General features: G+C 42.5%; 1 protein-coding gene across 2 annotated transcripts in view; it reads left to right on the forward strand.

The window, feature by feature from the left end:
• The window catches only part of kirrel3a (kirre like nephrin family adhesion molecule 3a), a 693,875-nt gene that overhangs the window by 366,522 nt on the left and 299,502 nt on the right, over positions 1-27,851 (forward strand). For both annotated transcript variants that reach the window (XM_059957202.1, XM_059957203.1), the window contains exons 2-3: positions 23,921-24,070; positions 27,427-27,576. In XM_059957202.1, coding sequence (XP_059813185.1) covers positions 23,921-24,070; positions 27,427-27,576 — 300 coding nt within the window. The remainder of the gene's footprint in view (positions 1-23,920; positions 24,071-27,426; positions 27,577-27,851) is intronic.

Genomic DNA, 27,851 nt, shown 5'->3' on the forward strand with positions numbered 1-27,851 from the left:
AGGGATGCTTATGGCCAGGAACTAGGGCTGTGTTACTGCCACCTGAAAGGGAACGTCTGGCTTCAGTTTAATTTCTGTCAGCACAAAGGATCCACTGTACAGTGCAACTCTTCCATAGCACCATCCCAAACTGTCTGATCGTTCAAACATGGAACTTTCTAAACTGGTGCTTAATGCCTAAACTGTGGGAAGCTCAATAAGCCTCCCATTTGAAATCTCTGTGTGTGGACAAAATGATGAATGAATTAAACTTTTATTGCCTCTGTACATAAAAGTTAAGTATACTGTAGAGAAGAATCTCAATCTGGACTGTTGCTCCACTGTGAAATTGTACCAGTTACTGAAACTAGATGATAAGTACCCACCAACTCATCTTCATCCTGTCTCCAGCTTCAATACAACGGGACAATTAAGTGTGTGTCAGTTAAGCGTGACTGCTGATCAGTGCCACAATGATATTCAATAGGAACAGACAGCATTCCACATTAAGGAATCGATTTAATGCAATAACAGTAACATAGCTTCAAGTGCATATAAAATTAACTAGCTCATCTATTATATGGCTGGAAGATACATTAGAAAAGCTGACACCCAAAGTAGGTGACAGGGTCCTGGCTGGTTCCTGTGGCCACCCATTCATTTTGATTTAAGCATCAGCTCAGGAACACTGGCTGTTGCCTGGACTGGCCATTGTAATACCCATGGCAAGAAAACTGGCAGAATACTGTGTGCAGGGATTGTGGTTTGCAAACTTACAGTTCCCTGATCCAATCATTGACATACATTATATTTTGAATAGCTGGAGCCCCGGCATTGATCCGGGCAGAAACAGGCTTGTCTATTCCAATTTCAAGTGCCATCATTTCCTGTCCAACTACCTTTCCGCACTGTCCAACCCCCTCTCTCCAGTGTTTATCACCCTCTCCTCAGTCTATCTCCTTCACCCCATTGTTCACCTTTCTCTCCCTGGTGCATATCACCCTCTCCAAAGTCTACCTTCCTTTCCACAGTGCCCATCTCGCATTCCCCAATCCCTCTCCTCGGTAGCCATCTCCCTCCCCCGGGTGTCCAACAATCAGTATGGACTTTCTGCAAGACAAATCCAGTCAGTCCTATTGTCTCCCCATAGCTCCTGTTTGGACATAACCATGCTTCAATCCTGACCTTGGGTGCTGTCTGTATGGCACTTTCACATTCCCCAGTGATCCCATAGGTTTCTTGTGCTGCATTTCCTCTCCCATCCCAAAGATATGTTGATAGATTAATTTGCCGCTATAAATTACCACAGGTGCATGGGTGAGTGGTAGAATCTGGGGAGAGCTGATGGGATTGTGAGGAGAAAAGGTTATACAGCGAAAATTATTGGAGAATAGTATCGTCGTATTTTCTTGCAGGAAGTACAGAATTGTGGTCATTGGAAATTGTGGAAAAGTGATGAAGTATTAATAAATGGGGGGGGGGAGTTTATTAGGTGCCTCCTGTACCTAATAAAGTAGTCATTGAATATATGTTCAAGGTCTCCTGCTGCCGTAGCCCATCATTTCAAGGTGTGACATGTGTGTTCAGGGATACTCTTCTGTTGAGTTACTGTTACCTTCCTGTCGGCTTGAAGCAATCTGGCCATTTTCCTCTGACCTCTCTCCTTAACAAGCCATCTTCACCATCAGACCTGCCATTCACTGGATGTTTTTTATTTCTCCCACCATTCTCTGTAAACTCTAGAGACTTGTGTGTGAAAATTCCAGGAGATCAATAGTTTTTGAGATACTCAGACCACATCGTCTGGCACCAATTCCACAGTCAAAGTCACTTAGATCACAATTTTGCCCCATTCTGATGTTTGGTCTAAACAACAACTGGACCTCTTGACCACATCTGCATGCTTTTATGTATTGAGTTGCTGCCACATGATTGGCAGATTAGATACTTGCATTAACAAGCAGGTGTATCTAATAAAGTGGGCACTGAGTGGAGACGAAAATAGCAATAACAGAAGGCAAAGAGTGGGAGGTTCAGCACAAGTTTCATGATCAGGAGGCAGTAATGTTGAACTTAGTTCTGAGGAATGAGTCAGGCCAAATGGAACAAGCATCAATGGGAAAGTATTTGGGAAATACATTTGCTATAAGCTTATTATGGCTATGGAAAATAATATAGGCCAGTCCAAAGTATCAATCATGAATTGGAGGAAGGTTAACATCAATGGATAACTGCACATCTAAACCAGGAAAAGACGGATTGCACTTTTAGACAGAAACACCATAAGAGACTTATAAGTAGGTTTAATATAGGTTAAAAGTGTATATAAGTGTCATAGAGGAATGAGGAAAATGGCCACTGGATGGAGGGATATTGGTGGAGAGAACGAGATGAGCTGAAGGAAGTAGGACTCTGGATAGAGGAGTTAGACACCAGATTGTGGGAATAGCATATGGAGATATGCCCTCAGCAGAATGAGTGAAAACTAGGTGGAAGGAATACTCAGCAGATGGAGGCAAATACTAGGCAGAAGATGCTGGATATTGAGATGTGGACATTGGATAGAGGCAGTTGATCACTAGCTAGAGAGAGAGAATTACCACTGGGTGGAGAGAGCTGAACACTGGGTAGATGGGAGCTAATCAAAAGGATTTCAGGGATGAGGGACAGTGGTTACATGAATAGGCTGAAAGAACTTGAGTTGCTCTACTTGTAACAGAAAAGGTGGCTATGGGATCAGACAGAGGCAAATGCAATCAGATTGGACATCAGCAAAATGGATAGAGAAATAGTTCCCAGTGGTGAAGGGATCAAAGAGTAGGGGATTTATAATGAAACAGATTGGCAAAAGAGGTCAGTTATACAATCAGTGACTGTCAGAGGTCTGGAATATCTGGCACGGGTATATATTTAATTGATTGTGGAACTGTAAGGGAGCAGCTGTGTCATATTTCCACCCCGAAATTCCCTGTGAACTTTCTCTTTAATTGGAACAGGGGGCATAATTTTAAGGTGGTTGGAGTAAAGTATAGGGGGGATGTCAGAGGTCCGTCCTTTACACAAAATATGCTGGGTGCATGGAACAGCCTGCCAGGGGTGGTGGTAGAGGCAGATTCATTAAGGGCATTTAAGAAACTCTTAGATAAACACATGAATGACAGAAAAATGAAAAGTTATGTAGGAGGAAAGGTTTAGATTGATCTTAGAGTAGGTTTAAAAGTCAGCACCACATTGTAGATCGAAGAGCCTGCACTATGTTGTAACATTCAATGTACTATGTTCTTAATGTCACACCAATAAACATCTCACTATTAGGTGACCATCAGAACAGTATAATTCCACCTCCATTCTTTCTTACTTTGAAACTGATTCTGTCCTTTCCCTTCAGCACTGCAGTGTTCTCCTTAATCAGTACTACCTCCCCCATTCCTTTCTTCCATTCTCCGTCACACTGAATAACCATATAACAATTACAGTACGGAAACAGGCCATCTCGGTCCTTCTAGTCCATGCCAAATGCTTACTCTCACCTAGTCCCACTGACCCGCACTCAGCCCCTAACCCTCCATTCCTTTCCTGTCCATATACCTATCCAATTTTACTTTAAATGGCAAAATCGAACCTGCCTCTACCACTTCTACTGGAAGCTCGTTCCACACAGCTACCACTCTCTGAGTAAAGAAGTTCCCCCTTGTGTTACCCCTAAACTTTTGCCGCTTAACTCTCAACTCATGTCCTCTTGTTTGAATCTCCCCTACACTCAATGGAAAAAGCCTATCCATGTCAACTCTATTGATCCCCCTCATAATTTTAAATACCTCTATCAAGTCCCCCCTCAACCTTCTACGCTCCAAAGAATAAAGACCTAACTTGTTCAACCTTTCTCTGTATCTTAAGTGTATTCATGAATATTTAGAACCCAACTTGTCTTTTTCAGTTGGATATCGGTTACCGCTGGAACATCGAGTCCAACTGCCTCTACACATCACCAACATTGTTCAATATGTGTTATGAATTTATGTACTGTACATGCATTGTTAATCTACCTTGGAAATTCTTGTCATCTCAATTAGCTTGCTTCTGTTCAGAAATTATCTCCACCTAATGTCCAATGGCTTTGACCATCTCCTTCTACCCTGATGTTGAACTCTTCCCATTCAGTGTCCATCCCCCTGCACCAGGAGACCAACTCCCTCAGCTCAATGTCCAATTATTCCAGTGTCCTGTGCTCTTTTCCCAGTGTTATTCCATCTGCAGCCAGTGTCCAACTCCCTCCCGTTATGTCAGACTCTCTCTGCCCAACAACCAACATCTTCCTTGCAGTCTCCATCTCCCTCTGCTTTGGTCTGATTACCAGGGGGTGCCAGAGTTCTCTCTGATTATTAGTTGATTATTTTCACCTCTGTCTGGTTTTAGTTATTAGTGCACCTGTGTCTTGTTTTGTTTCTCTACTTAAGTTCCCTATGTTTTGTTCATCTTTGTTCAGTCTTGAGTTTTCCTACTCTGTGTGTAGTGATTCTCGAGTCCTAGTCTGTGTTCTCTACTAACCAATCCACAAGGAAAGATTCTTCGTTCAACTCAGTCCTCATCTCTGGTCTCCTCTGCACTTAGACTTTGGTCCACCTGCTCTATGTCTCTCCTGGTAGTCCAGGGGTTAAAGTTGTAGAACTTCATCATAACAACCCCAGTTCAACCCAGCCTCCATTATATCCTCTATTCTGTTTCAAGAGCTTACTGCCAGAATCTTCCACAGAAGACACCCCCTTTCTTGAAGATGCCCATGATTATTGCCTCTCTGTACTCCATGCCATACTCTCTGGTTCCCAGGTGTGTAAAATAAGGTCATAAGTTAGCACCAGAAGCACTTCTCCTCCTTGTTTTGGTATTTCATTGGGGATTCTGCCTGCTACTCTATACTTGTTGTTTCTCTGCTGTCAGATGGCCTTTTTAACCTCCTGCTGTTGTGGGGCACTGGTGAGATTGTAACTGAGAGAGCTGCAGTCCCTTGGAGATTCAACCCTTCATCATAAAAGCTAAACAATGCTTTACCAAGTTAAATCATTGACATTTCACTACAAGAAGCACTCTTGTAACAGTACTCAGTCCTGCACTCAACAACTCACACTCATTAATTTCACTCACCGCTGGTCCTCCCAAGAGAGGTCACAGTCAGTTCTGCTACATGACATCTTCACCTCCCACAGCAATCCAGGCTAAACAAAAACACTTCTGTGAAGTTTTAACAGTTGAATGTCACAACATTGCTAGATCCAAATCCTGTGGCTCCTTATCTAAACAGCCCTATGAGCGCACCTTTATACGGAACAGTTCCAGCACTACCTTCTTAAGAACCAGCAGGGATTTTCAAGACGTGTTGCAGTGCTTGTGATGCCTCCTGACTCGAGCAAAAGCTACCAAAAGCATCATTTACAGAATCAGTGAATCACAAGGAGCAGAAAAGCACTAAACCAAATTATAATAATTGCATACTGCCAGTGACTGAAGAAGCATTAATGAAAGGCTGAAGGAAACATCTTTAAACAAGATTTTCACAAGATATTTTGCAGTTTTCCTATTAGCTCTGATTTGGGAAATTAGTTGAAGTGCATTGTTGAGAGCAGGGAGCCTCCAGCAGTAACTGCATGGCAGAGTTTGAGATGTCATAGAATAATAGTCAGTGTTGCACAGGATGAGTAATAATTTACTGAGAGTATCCCCCACCATTCAACCTTCTTGCCTTGTCTCTACAGCCCTGCCATGTATTCCCTCCAGTGTGGTACCAACTTCCTTTTGATTATATCCACTTCCATCCCTGTTATATTACCTTACAGTATAAAAAATAACTTCTCCTCACATCACTCACTGCCTCTTGCCCAAGGCTGCAACTCTGTATCCCTGGGACCTTGCACACCAGCTAAAGGAAACACCCTGTCTATTTTGTGCACTTCAATCCAACCTCCTCTTCATCTCCTAGGATCTGTGAAAATAAACCACCTTCACCAGTCTAAACTTATAGCTAAAATCCCTGCTAAACCTCTTCCGTTCCTCTCAAGATGGTGACAAAACTGGGCATAATACTGCAATTGTGTTACATCGAGCGTTTTACAAAGGTTCAGCTGAACTCTCTGGTTCTACACTCAATGCCTCTGTTCTTAAAGCTCAAGATCCTGTGTACATGGCCCTGCCACCCACAAAAATCTAGCTGTTGGGCCCCAAGCTATGCACATTCTTTAGAACTGTATCATTGTCAGCATTCCCTCTCCAAAGATCCATCACCTCACTCTCCCATATTAAAATCCACCTACCACTTGTCTGCCCATTATTCCAACTGAACTATCTCCTTCTGCAGTCTGATATCTTTGGTAGATCTGGACATAGCCTTTTCGTAAAACAATAGTTTACATACTATCCCAGTGATCCCAGCACTGACTCAAGGAAATGGTCTACCATTCCTCAGTCTGAAAAACTACTTAGCACTGCTTGTTGTCTTTTGTCATTAGGTAATGTTTTTTCACATGCTGCACCTATTCCCTGAGCCGCAGTTTTATGACCTAGCATTTTACATGCAATTTGTTAAAATCCATTTGGAAAATATTTACTGCTTTCCACTCAACGTCCTGTTATTTGTTTGCACCCCTTGAGGATCCACTCAATAGGTTCAGATCCGAATCTCCAAAATCCTTTTTGAGTCAGAGCGATAAAGGACTGAAATATGCATTTCAGCCCACCAAGTCTGGTATGTCAGTTCCATGCTTTTATTCTCCCCACATTCTCACCAACTCATTGCATATTCTACCATTCACTGATGCGGGCAAAAGGCAAAGCTGGCAAGATTATGGAGCGCTGGATGATAGAGGTTATTAAAGACTTGATCAGGAAGCAAAAGGAAATACCTGGTACATATGGGCAACAGAGTTTGAGGGAACCTTTTGAGAAATATAGAAGGTGTAGCAGAGAACTGAAGAAAGAAATTTGGAGAGCAAGGAGAATACCAAGGTTTTATGTAAGTAGATATAACCATATAACAATCACAGCATGGATACAGGCCATCTCGCCCCTCCTAGTCCGTGCCAAACTCTTCATCTCACCTAGTCCCACCTATCCGCACTCAGCCCATAACCCTCCACTTCTTTCCTGCCCATATACCTATCCAATTTTACCTTAAATGACGCAACTGAACTGGCCTCTACTACTTCTACAGGAAGTTCATTCCACACAGCTATCACTCTCTGAGTAAAGAAATACCCCCTCGTGTTTCCCTTAAACTTCTGCCCCCCCTAACTCTCAAATCATGTCCTCTAGTTTGAATCTCCCCTACTCTCAATGGAAACAGCCTATTCACGTCAACTCTATCTATCCCTTTCAAAATGTTAAATACCTCGATCAAATCCCCCTCAACCTTCTACGCTCCAATGAATAGAGACCTAACTTGTTCAACCTTTCTCTGTAACTTAAGTGCTGAAACCCAGGTAACATCCTAGTAAAAACAAGAACAAAAGGGTAGCTAGGGAAAAAAATGGGTCTCCTTTTGGACATGAGGAGTAATTTTTGTGTGGAGTTGGAACTGTGAGTGAATTCCAAGATAATGCTTCTCATCTGTTTTCACCAAAGAGAAGGACATAAGACCATAAGACCTAAGAGTAAAATTAGGCCCATCGAGTCTGCTCTGCCATTCCATTATGGCCGAAAATTTTTCCCCTCCTCAGCCCCACTCTCCAGCCTTCTCCCCATAATCTTTGATGCCGTGTCCAATCAAGAACCTATCAAGCTCTGCCTTAAATATCCCCTATGACCTGACCTCCACAGCTGCCTGTGGTAACAAATTCCACAAATTCACCACCCTCTAGTTAAAAAAAAATTCTCTGCAGCTTTGTTTTAAATTGACGCATCTCTTTCCTGAGGCTATGCCCACCTATCCTAGACTCCCCCACCATGGGAAACATTCTTTCCACATCTACTCTGTATGAGGCCTTTCAATATTCAAAAGGTTTCAATGAGATCGCCCCTCACCTTTCTAAGTTTCAGTGAGTACAGACCCAGAGTCATCACACGTTCCTCGTATGATAACATTTTTATTCCTGGAATCATCCTTGTGAACCTCCCCTGGACCCTCTCCAATGCCAGCACATCTTTTTCTTAGATAAGGAGCCCAAATCTGTTCACAATACTCAAGATGAGGTCTCACTGGTGCCTTATAAAGCCTCAGCATCACATCCCTGCTCTTGAACTCCAGACCTCTTGAAATGAATGCTAACATTGCATTTGCCTTCCTCACCACCGACTCAACCTGCAAGTTAACTTCTAGGGTGTTCCTCACGAGGACTCCCAAGTCCCTCTGCATCACAGATGTTTGGATTTTCTCCCCATTTAGAAAACTGTCTGCACATTTACTTCTACTACCAAAGTGCATGGCCCTGCATTTTCCAACATTGTATTTCATTTTCCACTCTGTTTCCCATTCTCCTAATCCAGCGGTCCCCAACCTCCGGGCCGCGGAGCATACAGGAGTGCAATGGTAGCCAGAACGCATCCAGCACATCTTTAAGAAAATAGCTGAAATAAACAAGCTAATTAATTAGGTGCTGCCTGGCGCCTAATTGCCTCTGATCTGGGCTGACATTTACAAACCTAATTAATTAGCTTGTTTATTTCAGCTTTTTTCTTACAGATGTGCTGGGTACGTTTCGGCTACAGCTGCACCCCTGCATGCTTCGCGGCCCGGAGGTTGGGGACCACTGTCTTATTATGTCTAAGTCCTCCTGCAGCCTACCTGTTTCCTCAACACTACCTGCCCCTCCACCAATCTTCGTATCATCTCCAACTTGGCAACAAAGCCATCTATTCCATCATCTAAATCACTGATATACAGCATAAAAAGAAGTGGTCCCAACATCAACTCCTGCAGAACACCACTAGTCACTGGCAGCCAACCAGAAAAGGATCCTTTTATTCCCATTTGCTGCCTCCTACCAATCAGCCAATGCTCTAGGCATGTTAGTAACTTTCCTGTAATGGCATGGGATCTTAACTTGTCAAGCAGCCTCATGTGTGGCACCTTGTCAAAGGCCTTCTGAAAGTCCAAATGTACACTATCCACTACATCCCCTTTATCTGTCCTACTTGTAATCTCCTCAAAGAATTCCAACAGGTTCATCAGGCAGGATTTTCCCTGAAGGAAACCATGCTGACTTTGCCCCATCTTGTTCTGTGCCACCAAGTACTCCATCACCTCATCCTTAACAATTGACTCCAACATCTTCCCAAACGCTGAAGTCAGACTAACTGGTCTATAATTTCCTTTTTGCTGCCTTCCTCCTTTCTTAAAGAGTGGAGTAACATTTGCAACTTTCCAAATCCTCTGGCACCATGCCAGAGTCCAATCATTTTTGAAAGATCATTACTAACGCCTTCACAATCTCTAATGCCATCTCTTTCAGAACCCTAGGGTGCAGTTCATCTGGTCGGGGTAACTTATATACCCTTAGGCATTTGCTACCCTTTTTGATTTTGCATCCCTAATACACCGATACTCACCCTGCTGGCTGCAATTTTGTCTTATCACCTGCCTGCCCTTCCTGACAGTCTGACTGCATGCTATATTTGTTGTTTTACCATCTGTCCATCCGGTTCCCACCCCCCTGCCAAGTTATTTTAAATGCTGCCCAACAGCTCTAACACACCTGCCTGTGAGAATATTGCCCCCCCCCCTTCAGGTTCAGGTGCAACCCGTCACTTTTGAACAGGTCATACCTCTTCCAGAAGAGATCCCAGTGATCCAAGAACCTAAAGTCCTGCTCCCTGCACCAACTTCTCAGCCAAGCATTAATTTGCCAAATCATCCTGTTTCTACTCTCATTGGCATGTGGCACAGGTAGCAATCCAGAAATTACTACCCAGGAGGTCCTGCTTCTCTGCTTCCTACCTAACTATCTAAATTCTCTTGAATGACACTGAGTTCAGTGAGGGGTAAATTGATAGTCTGAAGCAGGTCAATATTAATAAGCAGGAGGGGTTAGATATCATGGAACACATAAATGTGGATGACATCTATCCCAGGTTGTTATGGGAAGCAAGGAAGGGGACAATTAGGGTCATGAAAGAGATTTTTGCATCTTTGTTAACCATGAGTGAGCTGCCAGAAGACGGAAAAATAGATAAAGTTGTTACTTTATTTAAGAAGGCCAACGGAGATAATCCAAGTAACTATTGGCTCGCAAGCCTTATGTTAATAGGAGGGAAATTATTGGAGTAAATCCTAAGGGATAGATTTTATCTACACTTGGAAAGGTAGGCCTGATCAGGGAAAGTCAGTATGGATTTATGCTGAGGGAATCCTGCCTCAGTAATTTGATCAATTTTTTTGAGAAGATAACTGAGGTGACTAATAGAGGTGGGGTTGTAGACATTGTCTCTGTGCCTTTAAGTAAGGCACTCGACAGGGTCCCACATGATTACCTGGCCCAGAAGGTAAGGCGCAAGAGATCAAAGGTGAGCTGCCTAACTGGATCCAAAATTGGCTTGTTGATGGGAGACAGAGGGTAAAGGTTGGAAGGGTGCATTCTGTGACTGATATTGGTGCTGGAATGCTTGCTTGTGAATCCTTATGTTTGTGGTATACATTAACAACCTGGATGTGATATGATCAGTAAGTTTGCAGATAACACAAAGGCTAGTGGTGTTGTGGATGACAATGAAGGTGGTCAAAGGTTGCAGCAGCTTGATAGAAAATTGGGCCGAGCATTGGCTGATGGAATAAAATCCTGACAAACGCGAGGTCATGTACTTTGTGGTAACATATATTCAGTAACTGGTACCTGGTGGGGCTAAATAATGTTCAAGAATGGAGGTCTGTGGGGTTCAAGCCCATAATTCTTTGAAACTGGCACAGTAGCAACACTATTATAGCTCAGGGTGCCAGAGTTCAGAGTTCAATTCAGGCACTGTCTGTAAGGGGCTTGTAGGTTCTCCCTGTGACTGTGTGGGTTTCCTCTGGGCGCTCACAGTCCAAGGACATACTGGTTAGTAGGTCAATTGGTCATTATAAATTGTCCTGTGTCAAATAGGTGGGTTGCTGGGCAGTGCAACTTGTTGGTTCAGAAGGGCCTGTTCCACACTGTACCTCTAAATAAGCAAATAAATAAATAGCAATAGATAGATTAATGAAGAAAGCATATTGACATGCTTCCTTCATAGATTGGTGCATAGAATATACAAAAAATTTTGGAACTTTATAAAACACAGGTTAGACTGCACTTGGAGCATTGTGTGTCATTCTAGTCACTACACTATAGTAAGGATATTGTTGCACTGTAGAGAAGATTCACTGGGATGTTAACTGGATTGGAGGACTATTGTTATGGCAACAGACATATTGGTTGGGGTATCAAAAAAAAGAGGAGGGCATGGAGTTAAGATATTCGCTTTGTGGGAGAAGCCAGAGAGTGGTAGTAGGTGGTTGCCTCTCTGACTGGAGGCCTGTGACTAGTGGAGTGCCACAGGGATCCATTCTGGGTCCATTGTTGTTTGTTATCAATGAACTGGATGATAATGTAGTTAACTGGATCAGCAGATTTACAGATAACACCAAGATTTGGGGTGTAGTGGACAGTGAGGAAGGATAACAGTGCTTGCAACAGGATCTGGATCAGCTAGATAAAAGGACTGAAAAATGGCAGAAAGAATTCAATGCAAGCAAATACTAGGTGTTACATTTTGGTAGAACCAACCAAAGAAGGTCTTACACAGTGAACGGTAGGGCACTGAGGAGTGTGGTAGAACAAGATGATCTGAGGCCCATACAGGCCCATAATTCTTTGAAAGTGGCAGCACAGAAGAATAAGATCGTGAAGAAAGCTTTTGTCACATTGCCCTTCATAAATCAAAGTATTGAGTTCAGGAGATGGGATGTTATGTTGAAATTGTACAAGACGTTATGTTAGTGAGGCCTAATTTGGAGTACTCTGTGCAGTTTTGCTCACCTACCTACAGGAAAGATGTAAGTAAGCTTGAAAGTGTACGCAGAAAATTTACAAGGATGTTTCAGGGACTGGAGGACCTGAGTTATACGGTGTGATTGAACAAGTTAAGACTTTATTCCTTGGAACATAGAGATTGAGGGAAGATTTGATAGAGGTATTCAAAATTATGAGGGGCATAGATAGGGTAAATCCAAGCATGCCTTTTTCCATGGAGGTTGAGTGGGGCTTCAACTGGAGGTCATGGGTTAAGGGTGAAAGGTGAAAAATTTAAAGGGAACATGAGGGGAAACATCTTCACAGAGGGTGGTGTGAGTGTGGAATGAGCAGCCAGTGCAAGTGGTGCATGTGAGCTCGATTTCAACATTTAAGAGAGATTTGGATGATATGAAGGGCAGTAATCCTTGTGCACATCAATGGGACCGGACAGTTCAAATGGTTCGGCATGGACTAGGTGGGCTGAGGAGCCTGTTTCGGTGCTGTACTACTCTATGACTCCATGACTCCATGAGAGGAAGGCGGTTTCAAGGAGACTTGAGGGGAAATATTTTGCACAGACAGTACTGGATATCCGGAACATGCTGCCAGAGGAGGTAACGGAAACAGATACAGTTGCTGGGTTTAAAAGATATCTTGACATGTACTTACATCTGCAAGACAAGTAAAGATACAAACCTAATGCAGCCAAATGGGACTAGTTTCTTTGCAGTGCAACTCCGTGGCTCTCTATGGCTCTTTAACCTACTAACTTGCCCCTACCTTTTCCTCAAACATGGCTCTTACATCTCAACAAAATTCTGGGGAACCTGTGTTGTCCTACCACTGGACCAATACTTGCTGGAGGTGCCAGTATCCCACTGAACTCAGTGGTCTCTGTAATACCAATAACAGTCCCACCCTGTTTATGTGAAATCCCTTTCTATTGGCTTTTGAAACTGTCGTCATGGATTCTGCTTGACCTCATAGCCTCTCAGAATGAAGAACATCTTTGATTTTGGTTTCTTGGATACAAAGTAGAACTTCCATCACGGTTTTGCCATTTATCAGTCTGATATTGCTGTAGCACTATTTATAGTTAACCAGTTATTTACTTACATGTGGACAACTACTTGCACCATTCCTCAAGCATACCAATAAAATGGGTCTGAGTTTCACCCTTGCTATCTCGCCACCATAGAGTTAATTTATATTCACCAGAGAGAGAAGGCCGAGTCTGGGTGTAATATCTACCCCGATATCCTCCAATGATTGGCTGGTTTAGACTCAAGCACTCAGGGTTTTGGACAGGTGGAATCCATGTCCGCCAAGCACCAAAAATAAGCTGCGTTGTTACATGAACTAGGCTTAAGCAGCAGTTAACAGACCAAAGAGAAATATCCTACATCACCCCGCTGCCCCTGCTGGTCTGTGTACAGAGAGCTTATCCCAGGACTAGAATCAGCTTTCTTACCGATGAAATATATCATGAAATTTGAGGTTTTGTGGCAGCAGTAGAGTGCAAGACTGAAAAAAATCACTATAGGTTAAAATATAATTAAATAAATAGTGCAAATGAGGAATAGTGAGGTATTGTTCAAGAGTTCAGAAATCTGATGGTAGCAGGAAGAAAGTGTTCCCAAAATGTTGAAAATGGGCGTTCAGATCCTTGTACCTCCTCAGTGATGGGGAGGGTTAAGCCCATGCTGAGTGCAAGATGGGTTGGCAGAAAGGGTGGAGGGGGAATGGAATTGTGGTGGAATCAGTGGTGAGGGTGGTAGGGTAGTCCAGTATTCCTGCTCCTGATGCTTGTTCTGTGATTCTCCATGGGAAAAGCCAGGATCAGCAGTTTACTGATCAAGACAGACATCAAAGCCAGGAAGCCTGGGCAAAAATCAGAGCGCCTACACAGATGTCCCAGTCAGCAGTCAACAGTGACTCCAGAGAGGGAGCTGGGCATGGCTGATAAAGAAATGGGGACAAAGAGAAGGAATCAGAATGAATAATTGTAGTAATTGCAGGCTGTGACTTCAACTATAATTATTAATATAATGAATTGTTCCTTGATTCCCTCTATAATGCTTTGGAAAAGAGGATAAGCATCTTTAATTATAGCTTAATTTTCTGCAGGAAGATGTTAGAACATTGGCTTTTGTTGAAGGGATTAACATTGCACTAAAGATGTAACAAGGACAAAAACATTACAGAGTGGGGAGAGGGATGGTGTGATCAGAAGAGAGCCAGGGTTGGATATAACACTGGACTTACAGGCTAGGTTGCTGCCAAAAAGGTGTGCATTTTATAAAAACTTTTATCTCTTCAGTCAGCATTTTTAGAGTTATGTTCAGATTGGGAGCAAAGTTTCCATTAGAGAATAGTTACTGTATGTGCACTGCACAATTTTCTGCAGCAGTGTAAACACACACACACACACACAAAACACATGAACTCAAACACTTTGTTTAAAATATGTATAAACACACATCAGCATAAATTCAAGTGAAGACATTTGCACATGCATACTCACACTCTCACAGACACTTGTGTGTGTATACATGTATGCACACAAACACAGATACACAAAACAGACACACACAGGAACTGATGCTGTTGTGCAAAACACAGGAAAATGTACACACACAAACACACATAAACACAAACATGCATTCAATTAACACATGCAGTATACATATGCACATACACACCCCATTTTCACATATAATGTACATGAAGCCATACACAGATTTGTTTTCACATATACTAACAAATGTATATGCTGATCTAAATTCCATTGTGTGCACCATCACACATATTCTCTCACATATATAGATTATAAGCAAAAACATCTGCACACCAGGTTTTAGGGTAACTGTTACAACAATGACATCCATTGACCTCATACCTTGAACGTGGTGAATGATCTCTCATCTTGAACGTGGTGAATCCGTTGACTTCACACAGTCAACATGGTGAATCCGTTGACTTCTCACCTTGAACGTAGAGAATCCGTTCATCTTGACTTCACACATGTTGAACATGGTGAATCCATTGACCTCATTCCTTGAATGTGGTGAATCCATTGACTGCATTCTTCAAATGTGGTGGATCTATTCACCTCACACAATGAACATGTTAAAACCATTGACCTCTCACCTTGAAGATGGTGAATCCACTCACCTCATATCTTAAACATGGTGAATCCATTGACCTCTCACCTTGAAGATGGTGAATCCACTCACCTCATATCTTAAACGTGGTGAATCCATTGACCTCTCACCTTGAAAATGGTCAATCTATTGACCTCATACCTTGAATGTGGTGAATCCATTAACTTCATTCCTTGAATGTGGTGAATCTATTCATCTCTCACCTTGTGCACGGAGAATCCATTCATCTCACACATTGAACGTGGTGAATCCATTGACATTCCCTGAACGTGGTGAATCCATTCACCTTGCACGCTGAACATAGTGAATCCATTGACCTCATTCTTCAAATGTGGTGAATCTGTTGACCTCTCACCTTGAACGTGGTGAATCCATTGACTTCATTCTTCAAACATGGTGAATTCTTTCACCTCACACCTTGAACGTGGAGAATCCATTCATCTTACACCTTGAACGTGGTGAATCCATTGACCTCTCACCTTGAAGGTGGAGAATCCATTCATCTCACACCTTGAACGTGGTGAATCTGTTGACCTCTCACCTTGAAGGTGGAGAATCCATTCATCTCACACCTTGAACGTGGTGAATCTGTTGACCTCACACCTTGAACGTGGAGAATCTGTTGACCTCACACCTTGAACGTGATGAATCAATTCACCTCACACCTTGAACGTGGTGAATCCATTGACCTGACACATGAAACGTGGTGAATCCTTTGACCTCATTCCTTGAATGTGGTGAATCCATTCACCTCATACCTTGAACATGATGAATCTTCAGGGAGTTCAATGTTTTCAAATAAAAAGTTGACCATCGGCCACCTTAAAAAAAATTAACAGATAACAAAAAGTTTCACAAAGAGATCAGTTGCATGCTCTACTTTAAAGGGTAAAGAGACGTGGTGCCTGCTCCATATCTACAATGGCTGAAGCCATGTGTCGATGATGCTATAGCGGATAGACAGAGCCAGGAACCCAGGTCTGTGCCATGCCTGTTCCCTACAGGCTGCATGTGTGATTCTAAAGCACACTGAGCAATTGTTTCCAACAGCTCTGTGTGTCATTGAAATAAATGCAACTGACAAGTGAGTCCAATAAAAATGTAAATAAAATATGAAATTGATTTTCTTGACTTCATGGTTTGGGCTGCAGTTTATTTTCTTCTATCTTGTTCTCTCTCTCTCCATTTCCCTCATGTAAACTCTGTTGCCTTTTCTCTTGCCTCTTTCTGATAATTGCAGCCAGCTGTGTGGCATTGCACATCCTTCTATTCCTGCCCTCAGCTGGTATTGCCCCTGCACAGACCCATCGTTGCTCCCAGAATGGGGAGTCTTCTTATTTTGCCCTCTGTACCAGGCCTGGTAAATCAAATCAGGTTTATTATTACTGTGTTAGTTCAATGATATAGAATTATAAAATAAATAAGTAGTGTAAAAAAAGAAATAGTGAGGTAGTCTTCATGGATGCATGGACCATTCAAAATCTGATGGCGGGGGGCAGAAGCTGATCATGAGTTGTTGAGGACAGGGAAATGGAGAATGGGATAGTGTGAATCCAGGCAAAAAGGAAATGTATATTCATGATCTTTTCTTGTTTACATGGGATCGTGTTGTTTGCAGACAAACATTTTTCTTTGTTCAAGAGTTCTGCATTGGGTGCAGGGTGGGAAATGGGGAATAGCCAATCCAGGTTTGTTGAGGAAAAGATGCACCGGAAGAAGAGTTGACAGAGGGTTATATAACAAGGAAGACATTGTGGGGAAGTGTTTGCAATGGGTTTTACTGAAGATAGAGACTGAAATAAGGCTTGTTATGTGCGGGGCTTTCGATAGACAGGTTCACACAAGCCACTGTGTTTGCAGGATATCCCCACAACACAAGTTTAAAAGGACTAATCAACCCCCTGTACCTGTGGATATGGAATAAAATTATCCTCAGTAAGTGAATGACGAAACAGAAAATATAATTCAGGGTCTGTTATTTACCCACTTGCAAAGTAGAGCAGTTCTTGAACAAGCCTTGCACTAGTGTCATGATGTTTATAGTGTTGTTTGTTTTGCATACTTGTAACTGATATATAATTTATGGAAATTTTCATTTATGCTAACTTGCATCTGTCCTTGTCTCATAATATACAGTGCTGCTACTTGAAAGGAAATGCAATTTTCATGGTGGTTATACCCTGTGTATAAGGCCATAAGACACATGAGCAAAATTAGGCCATTTTGCCCATCGAGTCGGCTCCGCAATTTCATCATGGCTGATTCATATTCACTCTCAGCCCAAATCTTCTGCCTTCTCCCCATATCCTTTCATGCTCTTTGTTCCCTGGATGTATGTCTATGACAATTAACGTAAACTTGAAGTACCACTATTTGCCAAGTGTGCTCTATTACATTCAGGAGTAAACTCCAAAGTTAATGCTCTGGACAATTCAGAAAAAAAAAGATAGGGGAACATTAGTTGTTTCTTATTTTTATATAAAATATATAAAACATAGAAACATAGAAAATAGGTGCAGGAGTGGGCCATTCGGTCCTTCGAGCCTGCACCGCCATTCAGTATGATCATGGCTGATCATCCAACTCAAAACCCTGTACCTGCTTTCCCTCCATACCCCCTGATCCCTTTAGCCACAAGGACCATATCTAACTTCCTCTTAAATATAGCCAATGAATCAACCTCAACTGTTTCCTGTGGCAGAGAATTCCACAGATTCACCACTCTCTGTGTGAAGAAGTTTTTCCTCATTCCTAAAAGGCTTCCCCTTTATCCTTAAACTGTGACCCTTCATTCTGAACTTTCCCAACATCGGAAACAATCATCTGGCCTGTCCAATCTCTTTAGAATTTTATACGTTTCGATAAGATCCCCCCTCAATCTTCTAAATTCCAGTGAGTATAAGCCTAGTCGATCCAGTCTTTCTTCATGTGTAAGTCCTGCCATCCCAGGAATCAATCTGGTGAACCTTCTCTATACTCCCTCTATGGCAAGAATGTCTTTCCTCAGATTAGGGGACCAAAACTGCACACAATATTCTAGGTGCGGTCTCACCAAGGCCTTGTACAACTGCAGTAGAAGCTCCCTGCTCCTGTACTCAAATCCTTTTGCTATGAATGCCAACATACCATTTGCCTTTTTCACCGCCTGCTGTACCTGCATGCCCACCTTCAATGACTGGTGTACAATGACACCCAGGTCTCGTTGCACCTCCCCTTTTCCTAATTGGCCACCATTCAGATAATAATCTGTTTTCCTGTTCTTGCAACCAAAGCGGATAACCTCAGATTTATCCACATTAAATTGCATCTGCCATGAATTTGCCCACTCACCTAACCTATCCAAGTCACCCTGCATCCTCTTAGCATCCTCCTCACAGCTAACACCGCTGCTCAGCTTCGTGTCATCCACAAACTTGGAGATGCTGCATTTAATTCCCTCATCTAAATCATTAATATATATTGTAAACAACTGGGGTAACAACTGTAAACAGTCTAGATGAAAGGTATTGACCCAAAATATCAACTGCTCATTTCTCTCCACAAATGGTACCTGAGCCATTGAGTTCCTCCAGCCGTTCATTTTTTTTTTTGCTCAAGGTTTCGTCATCTGCTGCCTCTGAAGAAATATGGGTGTTTTTTTTAGAGCCAGTGGTTTACCCCTTCCTCCTTCCTCTAGAAAGCACATGTTGTTCAGTCCCCTTGGTCAGAAAGCTGGACACATTTCCTTCCTTTTCACTGCCCGTACCCAGTATCATTCCCAGGGTCAGATTTATCTTGGTGTCTACAACCAAATACAGGAGATCTTCAGTCCATACATCGAACTCCGGGAAATGCTTTCATACTAAATTGTGACAATTGTAACATAGAACGTAGAACATAAAACAGTACAACACTTAGGCCCATGATGTTGTGCCAATCTTTTAACCCACTCTACAATCAGTCCAAGCCTTCCCAAACCTCAGGAAGCTTCCCTTCCCAACATCGCTCATAACTGTTAATTTGTCTTTCATCCATGTGCCTATCTTAAATATCCCTATTATCAGCCTTAACGACCATCCTCAGCAGTGGGTTCCACTCACCCTTAACTCTGTAAACTACCGGCCTCTGATACCTCCTTTAAAATTTCCTCCATTCACCTTAAAAGTATGCCCTCTGGTATTAGCCATTACCACCCTAGAGATAAAAAAGGTGCTGGCTATTCACACTGCGGATGACTCTAATAATCTTATATGCCTCTTCACTCCAAAGAGAAAAGCCCCAGGTCACTCAACCTTTCCTGATATGACAAGTTAGAATGTGTCTGCTCAAAATGATAATAGGAAGAATTGAAGGAAGCTTACTGAAATTGTTTCTGAAACTTTCAAAATGCAATTAGTGTAGAAGTAGTGTAAATGGGTGCTTGATGTTTGGTGCAGATTCCTTAGACTGAAAAGCCTATTTACATGCTCTACAACTCTCTGACTCTTCACAGTAAGAAGCAGCAGAGAAAAGTGAGGACTGGGCTACTGACCAGTTTCACCATCAAGAGCAATGGCCAAAATCTGAATAACTTCTGCAGAAGCATATCATTGACTGGACAATGCGTTCATACTGTAGGGTGCTCCATTGTGACAAGGACATGTATCTAAATCCAGCCAAGTGCCACTGACAAAAGATACAATGAACTTAAAGATATATTCAGAGTAAATATTGAAGGCTTTAAGTTAGAGGAATTGTTTAGTTTGTCACAACATTCAGGAGACAGACGCACCAGTAAGTGTAACTGATTATACTAATTGACCAAGTTTTGGGCAAAGATCGGCTCAGATTTGGAGTTGGGCTAGATAAAGCTGCTCAGAGTGGAGGTTGTTAGGAAGGGGTGCCGAAGTGGTCCATAATATCCACATGGGGGCAAAGTCTAGCCAGGTACAAAGCCAATCTGCTGGAAGTGTCTCCCTGTCGTGCATGCACTGTGGAATCAAATTTCCACTGTGGAAGAAATGATGGATAATTTGAAGGGAAAAGAGCTCCAGTAAAGACAAATCAGAGTGGCCAAGTGTTGGTGTCAGTGTGGACAGGATCACCTCACAAGTGACAGTACTCATCTCTGTGGTAATTACAGTAGATGATGAGTGGATCCTAAAGCCTATTTAATAGGATTTACCAAGGATCTGGGAGGAGCCAAAGTTCGCACCAATCTCAAATTGAAGTAACAAAGCCAGTACTAATTGACAATCTGTACACATTTACTTTACCCTATATGGTGTGAATTCATCACCAAAGTATGTTTAAGCTACAGTGGACAAGTGTCAATGCACTGAGGATCATATATTAATTGCCGGAAGTACTTTTGAAGAAAATCTTCAAACATTATTTGTGTTCTAGCAGCTACACAGGCACAAAGCATAAAACGAGCAGGTGTGCAATTGAACAGAAATCTATGGATCTGCTAAAACTAAAGGCAAATGTTTTGCAAACAATCAAAGAAAAGGTAGAAGTAATTCATGAATACACTAAACCTGACAACAATGGGACGCACAAAAGATACTGGAGGAACTGAGCAGGTCAGGCAGTATCCATGGAAGCGAATAAAATGTTGATGTTTCAGGCTGAGACTCTTCATAAGGACTGGAAAGGAAGGGGTAAAATCCAGAGCCAACTGCCCTTTCCATTTAGGTTATTTTTTCTTCAGCCCTTTATGTCTTCCATCTATCACCTCCCAGCTTCTTACTTCATACCTCCTCCACCACCCACCCACCTTTGCCCTCCATCTGGTCTCAGCTATCAACTGCCAGCTTGTACTCTTCCTTCTCCTCATCTCTCCACCTTATTATTCTGGAATCATCGCCTATTTATTCCCCTCTATAGATACTGCCTGACCTGCTGAGTTCCGCCAGCATTTTGTGTGTGCTGCTCAACACTTCCAGCATCTGCAGAATCTCTTGAGTCTAACATTAATAGAACACGGTCATCCTTAAGTGCTATACAGAATTGTGCCAGGTCTCACAACAGCATGGATGTTATTACACCAGTTACCGATGCAACATAAATAGATAAAGGAAAACCAAAAAGCATCTAATTAGTGTAAGAAGAGTCTTTACAAAGCTGGAACTAAGCAATATGATCTTTCTAAAGAACACACACTCATTATTGTGAGTGGCAATTTGATAACTTTTAGTCAACCTACTCCAAGTGGATCAGGTGAAATATATGGGACCCAGTGACATGACAATCTGAATTTAGATCCATTTTCTTATGTCATGCCTTTTCACAAGCATCATCTTAAATAGTTGTCTTCAATTTTTTTTATTTCTATTGCGCTCTTTACAACACAAAATAGTATCAAGCACATGCTTATTTCCACACTGAGAATTGTCAAAGAGAAGTAATTTAGGAACAAGTAAGAGATGGGTGCTTCTGGAAGAGGTCATCAAATTCTTTGCTAGGCTGCAGAATTACAGCAGATTGGGCGTCCAATTATATCCCTGCTGAGTTACCAATACACAGAAAACTCAGTCTGAGTCAGTTCAGTTCAGATAGATCTTGGGGAGACTGGAACAAGGGACATTACAGACAGAAATGAAAGTTTGACTAAAGTTATGGAGAGAAACGATTGGAGCATCACATACAGTATATCTCACTCTCAGATAACATGAATATATGAATTATTGTCTCTTGAGTTAGACTCAATCAGTGTTAATGTACAAATGTGTATGTGTGCACGTGAGCAGGTTACTTGGACAAATCAATAAACCAGTACCCCTTTCTGTATTTATCTCTTTTTAATTCTTTGGGTTCCCTATTGTCCACAGTTGTATTTATCTCCAAATATTTCCTCCATTATTTCATGCATTAAAATCCTGTTTACAGTGTATAGACTCCCTCTCCTCACAATAATGTCAACCGTATCTAAATTGAAAATCTTTTAGCTTTTTCTCATTCCCCACTTTCAAACACTGCTTTATTCCTTGGCATATTATGAATGGTGCCAGAGAAAAGGCTGTGAACCATTATTGACTCGCTACATTTTACAAGATCCAATCTGGCCTGCCCTTCTTTAACTTGCCCGTTAGGGATCGGAGTTATAGTGAGAAGTTGGTCGGGCTTGGAGCATAGGAGACTGAGGTGTGATATTATAAGGGTGCAGAAAATCACAAGGCACATAGGTAGGGTACTGCACATAGTCTTTTTCCCGGGGACAGGAAATCAAAAACTAGACGGCATGGATTTAATGTAAGAGGGGAAATTCTAAGGAGAAATTTCTTCATGCAGAAGGTGGACAAAGTAGCCCGAGAAAATAGTTGAGGCATTTGTAGTAACAACATTTTAAAAGCATTTGAATAGGTACATAGACAGGAAATTTTTAGAGGGATGTGGGACCAAATGCAAGCAGTTTTGGACTAATTTAATGGGCATCTTGGTTGGCATGGATGTAGTTGGCTGAAGGGCCCATTTCTGTATTACTCTATGATTCTATGACTCTTCCGCTTCAAGGTCTTGCTTTCATTCGGCTCTTGACTGTTCTTGGGATCCAAAAGGTGTGAGAAAGATACAACACTACAATCACGTAGTCTCACAAACAGTGACTACCCTTTCTCCATGCCCCTTTGGTATTTAATACCAACATCAGCATTTTCAGATGTGGACACACTAGGGACTCCAGTTGCAATGGAGGATCTCAGCCCAAAAGATTAGCTGTTCACTTCCTTCCATAGATGCTGCCTGAGCTCCTGAGTTCCCCCAGTATTTTCTGTGTGTTGCTCAAGATTTTTAGCATCTACAGAATCGCTTGTTAGCCTGGTGATTCTGAGAGAATCCTTTGGGACCTGCAGGACCACACTTCTCTCAGCATTATTCATTCTGAAAAAATGGCAATGCTCTCACGGAAAACTCCTTCTGCCAGTCCAATAGGCTATTAGTATTAATGGCTAGAGATACTTAAGGTTCAGGGTGACTACCCCTTATATTGTCCTAAAGGCTGCTGAAACTAAAGATTCATTTCTCACTATTGCCGTGACCAATCCAGGAAAAAACATTGAAACATGTTATTTTCTTTAAAATCATATGCTTCTTATTTTCATGACTTCATAAGCAGAGGAAAAACCTGTTACACTGTCAGTCATTTGGATTAAAAAGTCAATTGGACTTGCTGAGCTGAAAGGACTGTTTCCATACTGAATAACTCTGGTACTCAGTAATGTGGAAAGGAAGGGCAGAAGAAGGATTGATGGTTGATGGGAAAGGTAGGTGGATGGTCACGTGATGAAACCTCCAGGGTTCCAGAGATTTCATCACATGACCTAATGTCGTCCCAGTGCAATACACCTCTGACTGGTCCCTCGGGGAAAGGGGAGAGAAAGATCCCCTGTTTGGATGAAGGGTCATAGTGTCACAAAGTGATAAAGCCATAGGGCACTACAGCACATTTTCAGGCCTTTTGGCCCATCTAGATCATGCCAGTCCGGTCTTCTGCCTAGTCCCATCTATCTGCAACCAGAACACAGACCCTCATACCCTTCCCATCTAAGTATCTACCCAAGCTTCTCCTAAACATAACAATTGAACTCACACCTACTGTATCACATTCGCTGGCAGCTCAGTCCACACTTCCACCACTCTCTGTGTGAAGAAGTTTCCCCTCAGATTCCCTTTAAGTACTTCACCTTTCACCTATGACCTCTGGTTCTCATCTCACCTATCCTGAGGGGGAAAGGCCTGCAAGCACTTTCCCCTCAAGAGGTAGCATTGAGTAGCTGTAACATTTTCAGTTTTATTTTAAATTTGTTTCCAATTATTGTAAAATGAATGCTCAGTTTAAGCCAAGTTATTTTTTGTTTCCCATAGGCCATGCCTCCTCATTCATCCAGCAGCCTGAGGATAGAGTTGTGGTGGCTGGTCACCCAGTCACACTGTCCTGTGCAGTCGCAGGCTATCGCGGAATCATTCTGTGGACAAAGGATGGACTTGGATTAGGAGTCGAGAATCAGCTGCCAGGTAAGGAGCTGACAACAAGGCCAATGGCAAACTCTGACCTTCATACATTCTACAGGCCAGCAGCGGAACAATTCAACAGCAAACAGCTCAGCACAAATAGGGTCACAGAACATCTCTCTGAAGTACAGGTGCAGATAGTTCTACCAAGTTGTTGAGCTATTGTGGAATTTTAGCAAATGTTAAAGTGGTAACTGGAAATACTGCACATTTAATTATAAGAGAAAGAAGCAGGTATAAGCCATTCAGTCCATTCAGCTTCTGATTTGGGCCAATCTTTCACCTCTTTCCATCTTTCACTTTCCCACACTTAGACTTAGATGAAGAAGTGGAAGGGTGGAATCATAAGTTTGCAGATGATGCATAGATTGGCGGTGTTGTGGAAAGTGTTTAAGGTTACAAAGGGACATTGATAGGATGCAAAACTGGGCTGAGAAGTGGCAGATGGAGTTCAACCCAGAAAAGTGTGAAGTGATTCACGTTGGAAGGTTGATCTTAAAAGTAGAGTATAAGAATGATTGAAAGATGCTTAACAGTGTGGAGGAGCAGAGACATCTTCAGGTCCATGCTTATAGATCCCTCAAACTTACTAGGCAAGTTGATAGGGTGTTTAGGAAGGCATATTGTGTGTTGCCCTTATTACTCAAGGAATTGAGTTCAAGAGCCACGGGCTAATGTCAGAGCTCTATAAAACTCTAGTTAGACCATACTAGTACCGTATTGTGTTCATTCCTGGTTGCCTCATTACAGAAAGGATGTGGAAGATTTAGAAAGAGTGCAGATGACGTTTATCAGGATGCTTCACCTGGTTTAGAGAGCATGTCACATGAGGAAAGATTGAGGGAGTTAGGGCTTCTCTCTTTAGAGCAAAAGAGGTTGAGATGTGACTTGATAGAGGCATAGACAGAGTGAACAGCCAGTGGCTTTTTACCCAGAGTGGCAATTACCTTTACGAGAGGGCATAATTTTAAGGTGATTGGAGGGAAGTATAGGGGTAATGTCAGAGTTGGTTTTCTATAGAGGGAGTGTAAGTGCATGGAGTGCACTTTCAGGGGTAATTGTAGAGCAGATGCATTAGGGATATTTAAGAGATCCTTCGATAGCCACAAGGATGGAAAACTATGTAGCAGGGAAAAGTTAGATTGATCTTGGAATAGGTTAACAGTCAACACAAAATCATGGGGCGAAGAAGCTGTACTAGGATGTACTGTTTTATGTTATATGTTCTATGTTAACACATCGATCACCTTAATATGTAAAAAAACAAGTGACCTCTCTGCAGAATATTAGTATTGGCCAATCCTCCACAACACTCTTTGATGGGCGATTCCAAATCTTTGCCGATCTCTGGGTGAACAAATCCACCCGCACCCCCCCCCCCCCCCCCATTTCTGTTCTGACTAGAACTCTTACTTTGAATGTGTGGCTCTTGGTTAAGAATTTTGTACACTTCAAGAGATTGCTTCTTACTCTATCAAACTCTGGAAAGTACAGGCTTAATGTTAGAGGTCTTATACAATTTGAAATTCCCACTGGCGTTAACTGAAGCTCAAGGAAACAATGTAGAAAAGGTGGAAATTTCAGTTCCAGTAGGATCAGTTCCTAGATCTCCCACCTCTGACAAACTCTTAGCTCATTGGTCACCTGGTAAGGGTATCGTCCCACCAACCAGAAAATTAATGTACTCATCACTGCCCCATCAGATGGTGTTTGATGAAGTCATTTAGCTCTTTCTCCATCTCCAAAACATTTATGAAAAACAAACAAAAAAGTGGAAAATAGATCTCCTTGCTGAATTGTAGATAGTGAAGTCTTTATTTCTCAGTGACTCTGGGGCAAACCTAGACAGCAGGTAATGCAGTAAAATTTTGAAGAGGGAATGCAAGGGGTGAGTGGGATTGAAGACAGGGCTGTTAGATGGTACATACAGTAGTTCTTCATGCAAGGGCGATAATAGCAGGAGTTCACAAGTTAAATTCTCAAAGTTGGAATGGGTCAACACTCCAGTTGGACTCAAGGAGACAGAGGGAATCACCAGGAACAAAGGGAATCAAACTAAAGCTAATCCGGAGGGGCATAATCTTAGGGAGATTGGCGGAAAGTAAAGGGGGGGGGGGGGGGAATATCAGAAGTAAGTTTTTTTTTACAGAGAATGATAAGTGTGTGGAATGCTGTGCCAAGGGTGGGGGGAAGGTAGATACAGTACATTAGGGACATTTAAGAAACTCTTAGGTAGGAAAATAGAGGATAGAAAAATAGAAGGTTGTAAGACCATAAGACATAGGAGCAGAATTAGGTCATCTGACCCATCAAGTCTGCTCTGCCATTCAATCATGGCTGATCTTTTGTTTAAATCTCCTCCTCAAACACAGTTCCTGTCCTTCTCCGTATAACCTTTGATGGCATGTCCAATCTCTGCCTTAAATACACCCAATGACCTGGCTGACTTGACCAGCTGCATGTGGCAACAAATTCCACAAATTCACCACCCTTTGGCTAAAAAAAATCTCCACATCTCTGTTTTGAAAGGGCACTCCTCTATCCTGTGGCTGTGCCCTCTTGTCCTAGACTCCACCACCATGGGAAACATCCTGTCCACATCTACTCTGTCCAGGCCATTCAACATTCGAAAGGTTTCCATGAGATCCCCCTTATCCTTCTAAATTCCAGTGAGTACTGACCCAGAGCCATCAAATTTTCCTCGTATGATAACCTCGTATGTTTTGTAGGAAGGAAGAGTTAGATTGAACTGAGAGGTTAAAAGGCTAGCACAACACCATGGGCTGAAGGGCCTGTTCTGTGCTTTAATGTTCTATGCTCCATGTAGTCTAGCAATATAAACATGTCAAACAGTACCAAACGTCCATATAGTTGATGAAGTGATCACTTTGTTGAGCCAATCCTATTTAGAGTTAACACGAGGAAATCTGCAGATGCTGGAAATTCAAACAACACACACAAAATGCTGGTGGAACGCAGCAGGCCAGGCAGCATCTATAGGGAGAAGCGCTGTTGACGTTTCAGGCCGAGACCCTTCCTCGGAAGAGTCTTGGCCCGAAACGTCGACAGTGCTTCTTCCTCCAGATGCTGCCTGGCCTGCTGTGTTCCACCAGCATTTTGTGTGTCCTATTTAGAGTTTAGAGCTTGCTGCACATAATCTCTTATGTACTGAGTGAGGATCAATACTACCCACGGAACACTTCATGATGGGCAACGCCACACACTCCACACAGCAGTAAGTTCCACTGCACCAGATGGGTTTCTGCTGCTTTTGAACGAATGAAATTCAGATTGCTCCACTCCCAGGGCAGGGGGACCGTGTACAGAGTTTCACTGAGCTGGCTACTTTTCTCTTGCAGGCTTCCCACGTTATTCCATCGTGGGGGACCACGCAGCTGGGGAATTCAACCTCCGCATCGAGAAAGCCCAGCTCATCGATGACGCCGTGTACGAGTGTCAGGCTACACACGCCGCCCTGAGATCACAGCCAGCACGACTGACCGTGCTCAGTAAGTGAAGGCATTTTCAAACGCACTTTTACATCTGCTCACAGGATAGGGGTGAGTGTCCGTGCCACCATTCATTGGCCATCCCTAAATGCCCCTGACTGAGGAGTCGCTCACACCAGTATCTCTGGCCTTCCATTTTAGGTTCAGCGGATAAGGATGGCAGAAGTCCTTCCTTGAGGGATTGTGTACATGCGTAGGTTTTATGTACGGGGGCCACGTGAACTGGTGTCTATATGGGAGCCCACACCTCAGTCAAGATGATACGAGCAGTAGTT

This window comes from Hypanus sabinus, chromosome X2 (assembly GCF_030144855.1).
Source record: "Hypanus sabinus isolate sHypSab1 chromosome X2, sHypSab1.hap1, whole genome shotgun sequence".
NCBI lineage: Eukaryota > Metazoa > Chordata > Chondrichthyes > Myliobatiformes > Dasyatidae > Hypanus > Hypanus sabinus.